General features: G+C 41.9%; 1 protein-coding gene across 1 annotated transcript; it reads right to left on the minus strand.

The window, feature by feature from the left end:
* Nucleotides 1-1,037: 1,037 nt before the first annotated feature.
* marcksl1b (MARCKS-like 1b) lies at nt 1,038-3,753 on the minus strand. Its single transcript, XM_040020946.1, has 2 exons — nt 3,439-3,753; nt 1,038-2,464 (listed from the first exon to the last, which is right to left on the minus strand). Exons 1-2 carry the CDS (start codon nt 3,523-3,525, stop codon nt 1,907-1,909), a joined length of 645 nt encoding a protein of 214 aa, XP_039876880.1. The 5' UTR covers nt 3,526-3,753; the 3' UTR covers nt 1,038-1,906.
* Between the last annotated feature and the right edge of the window lie 10,699 nt (nt 3,754-14,452).

The raw sequence follows: 14,452 nt of genomic DNA on the forward strand, positions 1-14,452 counted from the left end.
ATGAATATCTTCATATATGGTTCTCATTTTTCTTAGAAACAAAAATTAGGTAAAAAAAAAATCTGGTAATTCTTTGTCTTTACATTCATCAGGTCCCAATCAGCCCAAATATCAAAGAGAAATTAAAAATGCATGCTGTGGATGAGTTTGGGTCTTAGGAGGTTAAATCTGTCACTAGAGCCACCTGACGTTAACCCATTAATTATTTTGTATTTATACAAACACACAAAACAAGTATAAATTGCTGACTAAAGCTTGATCCAGACTTCTGCAGGAAATCTACATCCTTACTTACAACATAACTGGAAACCCCTCTTAACCCTGCCATGCCACTGAAGTCGTTGCGGGCTGCATCGACGTGATCTTTAGTTACATTTTACATTACAGGAGGTGCACTTTAGGTTATGTCAAAGGTTACAGTGTAGCGTTAAAAGCTATTTCCAGTTACAAAGTAAGTCCCATTCAAGCATAATTCACGCATAAGAGATAATGTTACAGTGGTGACTAATGAAAGTGGTTATACCAAACCACAGACCGTGTAGTAACACTGCTCTACGTGTGGAAGAGTGGGTACATTATTTCTAGATTCTAAAACTTGAGATACTATCACTTTAATAAATTTTGAGGTCAAACCTGGAGGGAACAGCACAGCAGCTGCATTTATTTATTCTTGGTGCTTTCGTAGAGAAATTTGGTACTCGAAGAACTCTGAACGAAATCTTTGCAACAAAGTTACAGTTTTCTATACATTACTGACCAAAGAAGATTTGTAATAACTTTCCTTCGGGATTAATAAAGTATTCTGATTCTGATTAACTGCCCAGAGATTACGTCCAAGTGGAAAGGTTTGCTTCTTTAAGGACTTATTTGTGTAATGGCGTTTATGTGTTGCTCGAATTCCTGTTGCTTGACTACTGCGAGTGGACGCCTGTTTACTCGTTAAAAATGATAATGTGATAGACACGCTCAAGAGATTCTAAGTCAACTGTACAACTGGCAAGAGCAGTGCATGATGGAAATAAGCATGAAGACACATAAACAGGCAGGTAACCAACATTTATTTACCATTATCAACTTTACAATAAAACCAGTAACATCTGTCAACATTAGCAAAATAAAGAACAGAAATCAATCCAATTTATTTACAGAGACAAAGCAGATTCAGGCTCACACACGACAGATAAACAACTCTGCTTCATATCAAACCGCAACAGTGAACATAGCAAGCTTAAGTGTTCTTTTTTTTTCATAGTAAGGTAAAAATCAAAGTCGTCTATCTTTTTTTTTTCTTTGAACAAACAAGACATAGCTTCTCTGAATCTTTAAGATGGTTCTCTATAATACACCACAAAATACTTCAAATTTGGGTTAAAATATAGGAATGTAAAAAGTTGGCAAGTCTTTTCTGATTTCTTTTTCTTCTATTTAACAGTCATTTCAAGTGGTTGTGGTGTCCTAGTATCTTATCTAGCGTCGTTCCTTCGGCAGGAGGCATCTTGAGCTGTGGATTTTTAAGGGAAAAGATGCTTCGACCTCCAATTGTCATCCATCGTTACTTCATGGTGTCATTTGCCGGCCAGCTAGCCATTAAAAATCCCCCCCCCCCCCCTCCCCACGCACAGCGACCAAACCCGCAGCCTAAAACTCAGTCCAGGTTCAGATGTCGAGCAGTAACCAGGAAAGTGATCTAGTGAATCTAGTCTGTCGTCTTGTTATCATGACGAAAAAAGTGGCACGTCGAAGGAGTCTCTCACATACATGTGTATATATTTACATATACATATATCCATATACATATGTATACATATACACATATATATAAATATATATATATATATATACTCTTAATTTTCTCTCTCTCTCTTGAAAAACAGTTCACCCAGTTCATTGTGAGCTAAACGTACAATCACTCTTTCTTTTCAGACGGAGCGGGGGTCGAGCTGCTCTCCTCTGTCGGTTTCGTGGCCTCGGGGGCAGGAGCAGCTGCCTCTTTGGCCTCCTCCTTGGGGGCCTCCTCCTTAGCTGGCCCCTCCTCCACCTTCGGAGCCTCAGCGGCAGAGGCAGCGGCGGCGTCGGCGTCAGCAGCCTCCTCCTTCACCTCCTCCTTCTTCTCCTCGGCAGGAGCAGCGGCTCCATTCTCAGCAGGCTTCTCCTCAGAGGGGGCAGCGGCAGCCGCTTCCTCTTTCACAGCCTCACTCTTCTTGCTCTTCTTGATGTTCAGTTTGAAGTTGAAGGGCTTCTTCAGGGAGAACTTCTTCTTCTTCTTCTCTTTGGTGCTTTCTTTGGCCGCAGCCTCGCCCTCCGGTTTCGCAGCCTCTCCGTCTGCAGCAGGCGCCGGTTCGATAGTGTCACCTCCCGCACTGGCTTCAGGCTCCTTGGCGGCCTCCGCGGAGCCGTTGGTAGCTGCAGCATCCCCATCGGGCTTTGTAGAGACATCGCCATTGGTCTTCACGTGACCGTTCTCCTGTAGAAAGGGTTACAAAAAAAAAAGAAGAAAAAAAGACACAAAATAAGTCAGCTTTCTATCAAGTCTTGTGTTTTTTAATTAAAAAACAAACATAAAATACAAACAAGAACAACTGCTGTTGGGGAGGTCTCGTATCTTTGCCGAGCATCGTTGCGCTCATCAATTAACCACCATGTCGTCTGGCTCAAGAGGCGACGCCTTGCAGTACCCTAATCAGGCGATAGGCGGCGGCAGCGTCTCACAGACCGCCCGGGTTGCCAGACAGACGGGCTCAACAAAGACGAGGCTGAAGCTCATCGATGGACGAATGAAAACACCTTCATTTGTTATTTTTTGTTTACCCAAGAAAAATGTGATAATTTTCCAGGGGGAAAACATTTAAAACTCCGAAGAAAAATATTTATTTATGAAATCCCCCCCCCCCCCCCCCAAAAGACTATTTGGTAAGAGTGACGGAAAATCCTTGTTTTGAATATTAGTGACATTTGACATCTCATTAATGACTAATTTTACTTACATTACGTTTTGGAAAGTACCAATTTGCAAGATTTGCGGTGAGACGGCAACAGGGCTCTTTTCAGGGAGGAGTAATAGACTGCCTACGTGCGAGCAAGCCGCCCCCTCCCCCTTTTGTGACTGGCACTGTCAAAAAGCGTTCTCGGTTCGACCTCAGTGACAAATAAACACATACTTACTTGAAACTGGGAAAACCGTGACAAATAACAGCCCCCCTCCCCGCGGACTGATATGTTTTTGGGGGGAGCTCTGTGAACACCCGTCTGAGCACAAGATGCTACAAAGCCCCACCTGACTTGCCCCAAAATGTCCTCACATTCAAGTTTAATCGATTCATCGTTAGCCAAATCCGCTATATGCGAGGTTTTCGTGTGAGAAACTCAACTTTTATCAATTTATTATGCCATCCTTCTGTGATAAAGTAGTCATACGGAGCAACTAGATGGTATATTTACCTGTCCGTTGGTTTTGGCAGCTGCAGCATCAGCGGCAGCAGTGTTTGCCTCCGCGGCCACCTCTCCCTTGGATGCCTGGGATCCCATTGTCTTCGGTGAGTAGCGGTCTTCTAAAGCAAATTAAAAAGAAAAACTAAAAAAGGCGCGTTTTAAGTTAATCCAACTCCAGAGCGAGTTACGTATCCAGCGGTGAAACCGTGAAAAGTGTGTGTTTTTTAATTTTTTTTCTTCAAACAGCAGCTACTCCCCTTCGGTTGTTCCCGTTGTCTGACTTGCCACCCCGATAGAGAGAGACCCTCTAAACTCGAAGCTCGCTGAACGCAACGCTTCAACATACAGCAGGTTCAGGGCACCACCCGTGGGCGGGTCCTGTTCATGAACGGCCAATCATCGTCTGCTCCAGCCCGACTTTGTCCAATCACCTCTGACTCCCTAATTGTCCCCGCCCCTCTAGTGGACCCCCAGCAATGAAATCAATTCAGCCTTACTAAATGCAGTGTTTTATAGGCATGAAACTAAAAAAACAATGCTGACATAGCATAAAGATAAGAGAAAAGTCTCCCACACAAAAGTAGTTTCCTTCCTTGTAGTGAGTATTACTGTATGAGTGTGTTTGCTTACCTCAATTCACATGATGGCTGATAATTCAGAGGGAAGATATGGAGCACATAGCTTCATAGAACATCTAGGTGATTACCAGATGAGAGTGAGGTATATTTATAGTAAACATTAAACCACTTGTTTGGATGTGTGTGCGGGCTTAAATAGCATTGCACCTGATACACTCAGTCATAGCATAAATTGAACTTAAAGTTGCTTTGATCAAGAAATCAGCGGTGAGAAATAATGAACACAGTATAACAACTCTATTCACTGTAGCAGTTTATTTACACAGGATGCACAAGCACCCTTAGGGCTGCAACTAGTTCTTTTGAGTTATTAATTGACTGTTAGATCCTTTCCTCAAAGTGCCAAAAAAAGAAGAAGTGAAAACTGCTCTAAAAAGTAGAAAGACAACCCTTTTTACCTAGATTTATTTTCCTTTCACCTCCAATTCCCACTGTGTTATTTCATGGCATTTAGTAATGCACTGCACCATTATTGTTTCACTTTTGCTTCCTGACGTAAGTGGGGGAATTCTGACTGGACATCTTTTGGTTTCAGTCTCAGTACAGATGGTAGACGAAAACATATCTCAAATTACAGTCTGATTCAGCAATTAGTCAGACTGTCAGTAAAATCCAACACGTTTCCAGAAGTCATCTTATGGTATGAAAAAGCCTCCATATAGAGTAAATCACAGGCACAGTCTCCCCTGGGCAGTCAAATTACTCGAGAAAATAGTAGTTCCATCAGGTAGATGTATTATGCTTTACTAGCACAACACAGCTCATGAAATACAGTTTAAGACGAGAAGAAGTAATTCTTGCAACACTACAGCCATCTTAAAATTCCTCTATTTTTGAAGTACGGCTAAATTAGCCTTAATTTCAGAGGTCACTTGACTATTGATTTTGCATGTATGGAAGAACAAGTCAAACCATATAAATGACTATGCCCTAAATAAAGCCTTTAAACAGCTTTTCTTTTTGCTCTAAAAAGTTATACTTCTACCACAATCTGTACTGTTGTGGAAATCTAGTAATTTTGGATTGTCATGGGTTTGATTCACTGCATCCCACTAATTGACAGAGCAGTTATCTGAAATAGGCACACTGGAAGAGCAATTAGATCAAAATCTTGGTTACACAGAAATAAACGCAACCTAAATGGGCATTCAGGGAGCGCATGCTCCGCCAAGGCCAGCGTGCTCTTTTGCAGTTAAAAAAAAAACAGTAACCCACTCGTTTCCCCATGGATCACCTCTCCGCTGTCTTGGAGTTCAGCACTTTTTAATGTTGCTTTTACCGTATGTCCATTAAGTCCCTCACTGTGATGGAAGAAATTTTATGACAGTTTTCATTTATACAGAGGACTTGACTGTGACAAAATCAACAGGTGGAAACTAAAACAGAAAAAGACTGGGAATGGGAATGTTTTTACCTCCAGGTACACTATTTCCCATCTAGATCTGTTCCCACCAGGAGGAGCAGCTGAATGGTAAAGTGGATTCACTTCTGTCATTCAATACAAATGAACGAAAACAACTGAATGAGAGTTTACTCTATTGTTCGATGTAGATTTAGAGGACACATTTCTGGCCATCAGATTGGAGAACAGGATTCTTGTTGAGGCTAGTAGCATGTCACGCTGTCTCCTCATGTCTACGTGACTAGAAATGTTGTTCACTTCCGCTTGTCAACAACATACCAGTGCTTAAATATGCCAACGGGATGATCATGCACATTCCACCTGATCGTTCGCCTCCACAAACATTCTTCACAACAGCTGCTGATGTTAAAAACCTCAGTTACGCAAGCCAAAGACTCCAGTGTTCAGTGGCGCAAATTGTTCTTTACTGCAACCAATCTGTCTAATTGATTTTGCAAGACTCGGGACCAGTGAAATGTGTGTCCTATTAGAAACCCACCTGCTCATCTCTTTGCAGGTACAGATCAGCGATGAACAGAAATGAGTTTGAGATACTGGCTGAACTGTGTAATCATGAATGCATTTACAATGGGCTCAAAGCACAGTTTTGCATTGTCCACGCAAACATTTCATCAATGTGGTTAATACAAAGTTATTCATGTGACTGTATCAGCTGAAGACTTTCACTGTAGAATGCAGAGTGCTCCTTACTGATGTTGCTCACATGAACAGGCCAGTATAGCTGAGGCTATAAATGATGTTTCTATAAATGCCAAAAATATTCACTCACTTGTCCAAATCATTGAATTCAGGTCTTCCAGTCACTTCCATGACCACGGGTGTATGAAATCAAGTACTTAGACATGCAGACTGCATGCAGACCTCAACAAAAAGTGCAGTTGTGAAATTTTCTCACTCCTAAATTGTCCATAGACAGCTGTTAGTGGCATTGTAACAATGTGTGTGTCATTGTGGGGGAATTGCTGTCATGCCAGCAAATGCTGAAGCGTGGAGTGCGCAGAGTCAATTGATACATACTCTCAAATTTCATGTGGCCGTCAGATTAGCTCAAGAACATTGTGCAGAGAGCTTCAAGGAATTGGTTTCCATGGCTGAGCAGCTGCATCCAAGCCTTACATCACCAAACACAATGCAAAGAGTCGGATGTAGTGGCGTAAAGGACGCCGCCATTGGAGTCTAGAGCAGTGGAGATGTGCTGGAGTGACGATTCACCCGTCTTCATCTTGCAATCCGATCAACATGTCTGGGTTTTGCGGTATAAAGTTTGTTGGAGGTGTAGGTTGCATTTTAGGAGTTGGGCTAAGCCCCTCAGTTGCCCTCAGTTCCAGTGAAAGGAACTTTTAATGTTTCAGCATACCAAGACATTTTGGACAATTTAACTTTGTGGGAACAGTTTGGGTATAGCCCCTTCCTCTTCCAGCGTGACTGCGCACCGGTGCATAAAGCAAGGTCCATAAAGACATGGATGAGCAGGTTTGGTGTGGAAGAACTTGACTGGCCTGACCTCAACCTGACAGACGACCTTTGGGATAAATTAAAGCAGAGACTGCGAGCCAGTCCAACATCAGCGTCTGACCTCACAAATGTGGGTCTGGAAGAATGGTCATAAATTCCCATAAACAAACTCCTAAACCATGTGGAAAGCCTTACACAAAAAGTTGAAGCTGTTATAGCTGCAAAAAATGGGCTGACTTCATATTAAACCTTGTGGATTACGAAGAATGGGATGCTACTCACATTCGTTTGTGTGAAGGAAGGCAAGCAAATATTTCTGACGATATAGTGTAAGTAATTGCTAATATAATGACATTAAATAAGTAATCTTTAGTTAATTAAATTCTTGCTAAGAGATAAAGGAGAACCAAGACTAATAGTTGTTCACAGCTGGGATCTACTGAGTTGATCTTATAGCATGAGGGCTTGAAGGAGGATGGAAACACTATACATTGTTGCTCGTATGTTCATCAGTTAGTTTTATTGATACTTTTCACACACATGAGAGCAACTTGTTACTCCCTGAGTTTTGTTTTTGTTTTTTTTTTAGAAGAAAGTAACCAAACCACACAAGAATTACAAAAAAATCTCACTTTTTTTTGCAACACATTAATTAATAAGTAGCAACAGGCTGCACAGTGCACCAAAGTAGACATTACGTGAGATAACACTCTCTTTAATAGATAGTAAACAAAGAGAGCCGTCACCTAGCTTTTGCTTTTAAAATATGGTCAAATTAAAGTATATTTAGTGGCCATATAGTGCCATAAAATCCAAGCTAGATTATACTTATACATATTATGCACATCTTAGTCTTTATAATAGATAGAAAAAACACTGAGCTCACAGGGCAAAACATTTGGTCAGCCTTTGTTTAATGTACTTTATTACAGGCTCACTAGAAGAAGAAGAAGGGCCTCTTAGCCTGAGTGTTGTTTAGGCTCCTGTGGAGTTTGCAGGCCTTACTTCCTCAACAATCTGCTTGCCGCAAAGGTTAAGAGTCTTAAGTTGTGTCGCTGTCTGACATCAGTAGCCTAGCATAACAAAACCATGTGAAATAAAGGTTACATTTATTGGGAGATATTAACTATAAAAAAACAGTGTTATCATTCTTATGTGATCAGGGAAGAAGGCTATAATGCATGACCAAATTACCATGGTGGTCAGAAAAGATGGATCATTTAATTAGTAATGAAACCAAGAAATTATTACCAGCATAAATATTGATTTAATATAGATGCATCAAATAAAAGTAGACAGAACAGATTCAAAGAAACAGAAAAGGCAAATGAGATCAGTAGGAAGTAATAGGACAAGAAAAACATGAACAAAATCAAAATGATGCTTGCTGATTAGCATTGTGGTTTTATGGTGTTATTGTGTGGTATTTCCTGGACAGGTGCAGTGACCTCCATGTGCTGGTTGCCTGGCAAACTCACTAAGGACAAGACTCCAGGAAGTCACCGCCAAGTGTTTTTAGGAAAATATATTTACCTTTTCATGCAAGCTCTTCCTGCTTGCATGTGCAGGTCTTTCTGCTAAGTTAAGCTAACTGTCTCCTGTTTGTATCCTCATCAAGCGTCAACCTCATGAGTGAAAGAAAATTCCTGTAATGGCCATTGAGGCTGTCTCCAAGAGTCAGCCACCATAGAGTCCCATGTTAAAATAGTCAGCTTTACAGGATTAAAAAACATGTTTACAGCTAAAAAACAAACAAACAAAAAAACGTGTTTAGCAACTCCTGATAGCTTCCTTATGGAGGATGAATTGTATTTATCAGTCATCTATCTAGATAGTATCAAAGGGCATGGGCTTCTTTGATAGAACAGAGTGAAATTCTAGTTTATTACAAGCTTGTTGCTTAGCAATGATGAGTAGATGTCTTATAAATTTAGCTTGCTAACCAGGCTTGCAAACAATAACTGAAAACGTAACTCTCAAACCTCTCATTTAAATATAATCACATTACACACATAACCTCTCAACACTGATGGTCACTGGTTTCAATATAATTACATCCATCTTTCATATATATATATATCTTCTTATAGTGACAGTCTACACTTCTGACAACTCAGTCCACAACAAACTTAACAAAAGACATTTGTCTTAGTCTCATTTATGGACTCGAGGCATGAACGCATTGTCCTGTTAAAACAGGAAAGGGCCTTCTCCAAAATGTTGCCACAAAGTTGGAAGCACATTATTCTCTGAAATAGCATTGTATGGTGAAGCAACGAGACTTCCCCTGAATTGGAACAAATGGCTCCAGCCCAAACCAAAGAAAACAGCCCCAAACCAGAGGAATGCAAGAGAATCCCGAATGGGGTTTACTTTTGGCCATGTTGTTGTTACCTTTGTCTCATTTACGGAATTGCCTTCGTATTCTCAATGTCAATATCAAAGCAAAGAAGCATCTTTATGGGTGGGTGTTTGGAAAACAGAAAATGTTATACTGGCAGGACAAAAAACCAAGTTATTCAAAAAGTCTATGAGTCTACCTTTGTAAATGGATTTGTAAATGGTTTCATTCGCCCTAATCGCAGAACAGATTTAAATATGCATCCAAAGGTTCAAAAGAATGTGCTTGAACTTGGTTCTCTTTACTCTGATGTTAGTTTGTGGTTTTGCCTCGATTTTCTGGCAGTCATGTTGAGAGGACAACCTTTTCTCACTCTCATATCACGTTGTATCTCTCTTGCTGCCCTTGTAAATGTCATAATAATGTGTCCACTGTGTACTGTGGAATGCCTGGCACGCAGGCCCTCCCGTCTTCTCAAGCCATCTTCTCCTGTGAATGGGCTTCTTCACCCCTCCTGAGGTAACTCACGCCTGGAGGAGATTGGGGGTGGGTGGTGGTGGTGGGTGGGGGGTGGGGGGCCTTGAGGGGGGGCGAGCGCCATCATGGTTGACTTCTGCAGCCTGAACTACATAAACTGCTCCATTCTTCTTTTCCCCTGAAATCTTAGACACTGTGTGATGCCAACGACGGCTGTGAGACCAGTGACGAAGAACAGACTCATCGTCTCCTCACCTCCGCAGCGCCACTCTTAACACTTTTTGCTTTGTGTAATGCATGTCTGCGTGTTTGCACATGTGCCCCTGTGTTTCATGTGCATATAAGGGAAGCATTGTCATGGGACCAAACTAGCGTCAGGGGGAGAAAGGCACAAAGGAGTGCTCCTTCACTCGTAGATGCACATTATACACACACAAAGCATTGGTACGTCAGCTGTGACAGGGTTCATATAGATGTGCTGAGGGTTGGAATGCAGACAGGATGGGGGAAAAGAGGAGGAAAGGGGGTTCTAATCAGCATGTCAGAGCAGAGACGTCAGATATAAAGAAAGCGGTGGCTGGTGGAGAAAGAAGATAGCTGGAGGTAGAGGCAGTCAACGCATTGTTTGGACATCGCATGCACTGGAATGACGTGCTGATAGCTTTGGTGATAACATGAGGTGCAGGCAAAGAACTGACAAGAGGTCATCAAACAGCTGTTAACCCCTCCCCAATTCCAATGCCTTTACAAAGGCAGGACTGGGACGGGATGGAGACAAGAAGACTCAAGATAATGGTGCCAAGTGAAGCAAAGTGGGCGTGAATGAGTCACTTTTAACGACAGAGTTTTGAAAAGATGATAGACAGAAAATATATAGAAAAACCTTGGAAATTTAAACCTCATTTAGGATTAGAGGTATTGTTTGGCTGTGATCTAGCCACATCCTAACAAGCACAATGTTAAACCTAGAATTTATTTTTCTGATTAGAGTATATAGGCATTCTACCTCCTCAATTTGGTAAAAATTCAATAATGTGTTTTGTGTTATTTGGAAATGCTGATCATTCTGAGAATCATAAGTCTACATAGCTTAATTGCTGCTAAATATTATTCTGAGCAGCGTTTAAAACTACATGTTAACACAGCCACTAAACGAGGAAAGGCCATGGCTTTTGCTACAGTTTTGCTACACTTGGACACTTTAATCTTCATATTAATATCAGTAATATGGAGCTTTAAATTGTAAACATGAAGATGGAAATAACTGAAAAGACTGTCTGTCACCATCAGGTAATGGTGCATAATGATAAAGATGCACCAGATAGAAAAGGAGAACTTCCCAATTAAAACTTAAACCACCATCATGGCTGTTAAGATGTATGTGTAACATGTGAAAACATTACATTCGATTTAAGTGGGTGAAAAAATTACGAGTCTTGGTGCCCAAAGCTAAGTTTGATCAAGACAGAACATCTAGGAGGAGATCAGGAACAAACTAGTTCGATTTAATTCAATTTTATTTATATAGCGCCAAATCACAACAACAGTCGCCTCAAGGTGCTTTATATTGTAAGGTAGATCCTACAATATGCATACAGAAAAAAACCTAACAATCATATGACCCCCTATGAGCAAGCACTTTGGCGACAGAAAGAAAAACTCCCTTTTAGCAGGGAGTAAACGGCCGGCAGAACCAGGTTCAGGGAGTAAAATGGTAAATGGTAAATGGCCTGTATTTATATAGCGCTTTACTAGTCCCTAAGGACCCCAAAGCGCTTTACATATCCAGTCATCCACCCATTCACACACACATGTGATGGCAGCTACATTGTAGCCACAGCCACCCTGGGGCGCACTGACAGAGGCGAGGCTGCTGAACACTGGCGCCACCGGGCCCTCTGACCACCACCAGTAGGCAACGGGTGAAGTGTCTTGCCCAAGGACACAACGACCGAGACTGTCCAAGCTGGGGCTCGAACCGGCAACCTTCCGATTACAAGGCGAACTCCCAACTCTTGAGCCACGATCATACCTTCTCAGGACGGCTTGATTCGGTTTTCAGGGTTTTCCACTAGTTGGTACTACCTGGTACAAGGTACCTTTTTAGTACCTACTCAGCTGTACTAGGAGTAGGTACTACTGGAAATGGATAAGTAAAGGGAAGTGTCAAAGCTGCCAACAGCGTGGACTCACGTGTAGCAGATGTTTTAGGGAAATACTTTGGTATGTGTGGGGGGAGGGCATTCAACCTTCTTCAGAGGAAGTCACCTAACTTTTTCAGTTTTACTGTGTCAGGATGGAGCAGTGTGAGAAAGGTACTTTCCAATCAGGTAACATTACTGCCGTGACTAAGCGCATGTGGGAAATGAAAGTATGATGTCATAACCACAAAGGCAAACACGCACGAGTGGGAAAACAGTTCATTCAGTTATCATTTGTTTTTACTGGTTCGGCACAAGCAGTGAATGTGAATGGGAAGTTTCCATATATGCTTCAAAAATAAACAACTTGCCAAAAGCACCACTGAACTTTAATGTGTCGCTGTCATCAAACTCCTCGGCTTGAACGAGCCAATCACCTCCTCCAACTGTCAGAAAAGGATTACTAGCCACATCACTAAAAGTGTAACAGAGCCCAATCATACCCTTTAACTTTCTCCTTGCTGTCACCTTATCAAACCAAGCTATACAGCTGAGCCTCGGGGAATTCTCTGAGTTTTTCCTGCCCTTTGACCTGCCCTACCCCCACCCTTTGATTGCATGACTTGAGGTCATTGCCTGAGGCTCTTGAAACAGCTTTGGTATGCTGACTACATCTCCCAGTTACTGTTACCTGCCCTGTGTCTTTAATCCCACGGTAGCTGTAATTTATGTTAACGTCAGCGACTTCTTTTATCTTACATGTGACGGCAAATGCCACCCCCTCACTGTCCTTTTGTTTTCTTGCAGTCAATGAAGCTCTGTAGCTCTGGATGTTCAGATGATCTCCTAAAGCCTCCATTGTTTCACTCTATGTATGAGCATCACAATTCTGGCTGGAGGGTTAGAGAAGAGCTGAATGAAGACAGTGAGAGACGGAGACAGAAAGGATGAGGGACAGAGGCTTATGGTCTTACATCAGAAGAGTGTGAGAGTGCTCTGAAAGTTCATCAACACCTCCTACCTTTGTATTATTTTTTGAACATCACTTTTTGAAACTGTTTATAGGCGACCACGCCAATTTTTTTTCTTTCTTTTTTTTTGAAAATGGATGCATCACTTGCCCTGGATTATAATCAGGATTTTAATCAAAGCCAGCCAGTCAATATCTAGGACTCGCACAATCACATAAGCAGTGACTTTGCAGCAATAGGCAGCATATGGTCTAGCATTTGAGCTGACAGATGTCCAAGATGGACAAATAGAGAGCAGAGCAAAAAAATAACCTTTGAGCTGCCTTAGTAGCTAGGGTCAAAAGCCTTGGAGCCGGGGGGCAAACAACAACGAGCAAGGAAATGCGGTGGTGGAGTGTTGTGTGGTACACAAGTCCAGCTAAGTAGGTTCCATTAATATGTTGTCTGGAGCGACACACGGACACTTTGACACATTCACACAACAAGAATAAACTCCAATGTCAGGGACTTTCCATTTACAATCCAAATACTACCACTGAGGAATCAAGTACGGCGAGCGCCCACGTGACATTTTACTTTTACTTTTGCTTTTTATGTCCAATTACAAACAAATTTATTATCAGAGGGGGAATCCCTATGGGGATTTCCCTCAAGTTATGTGTCACAATGTAAATAACAATGTGAAATACTGAGCAGGAGAAAAAGGATGTATTGGCTGAGGACTTTCTGAATGGCATAAAGGGTATTTTTTTAAGAACTGTAAGGCTTTATTTTGAAATAAGGCTGGATTTTTGGGGGAAATAATGTAGGGTTTGTGTTAAATGTGGAAATTCAACCTTGCTCTTGGGGAAATTACAGCCCCCCCCCCGCTCCCACACACACACACACACACACACACACATACACACTCAAAATGCCAGTCTGTCTTTGTCTAACATACTGTATACATAAACACAGGCATGTACACACACACATGCACGCACACACGGCTGGCACATACAGCAGTGAAAATGGTGTCAGCCCATTATAAATCCCTTTTGACACATGAGCATGCCAGCGCTCCTTATTACCATGACAACAGCTTCTACACACTATAATGCTGTGGCAATGCTGGCACAATATGACACAACAACGTGGACACTTATTGTGCGATGTGTTGCTGAGAGGCGAACCACTTGCCTTTTATTTTCCTTTCATGCTCTCTGGCTCTCACCTCTTGTCCTGTTGGGTTTTTTTCTCTTTATTTTTCCTGCTTCTCCTGGCTGTGTGTGTGTGTGTGTGTGCATGCGTGTGTGTGTGTGTGTGTGTGTAGAGGGGATGTGTAATGCATTTGAAGTATTCAGGTATAAGGAAGAGTCTGGGAGCTGGAGAGAAAAGCACCCTTCCAGCAGCTTTCAAAACCAGATTGATATAAAGGTAGGTCAGGCCTATCTCTGCGTTTGCGAGCTCTCACTTCTCCAGTGTGTGTGTGTCTGTGTGTGTGTGTGTTTCAAATCTGTGTACACCCACGCGAGAGTCCTAAAATAAATGCTTCTTCTTTCATACATGTGAGCACATTCAGCAGAACTGCACAACAC

The sequence above is a fragment of the Simochromis diagramma genome, unplaced genomic scaffold, assembly GCF_900408965.1.
Source record: "Simochromis diagramma unplaced genomic scaffold, fSimDia1.1 OVJJ01000753.1, whole genome shotgun sequence".
Classification (NCBI taxonomy): domain Eukaryota; kingdom Metazoa; phylum Chordata; class Actinopteri; order Cichliformes; family Cichlidae; genus Simochromis; species Simochromis diagramma.

Bases quoted from the DNA above. Each gene is read 5' to 3' on its own strand.
- marcksl1b (XM_040020946.1), bottom strand. From the start codon at position 3,525: ATGGGATCCCAGGCATCCAAGGGAGAGGTGGCCGCGGAGGCAAACACT. The intron at 2,465-3,438 runs GTAAATATACCA...CCCTTTCTACAG, and splicing joins CTGCCAAAACCAACGGACAG to GAGAACGGTCACGTGAAGAC.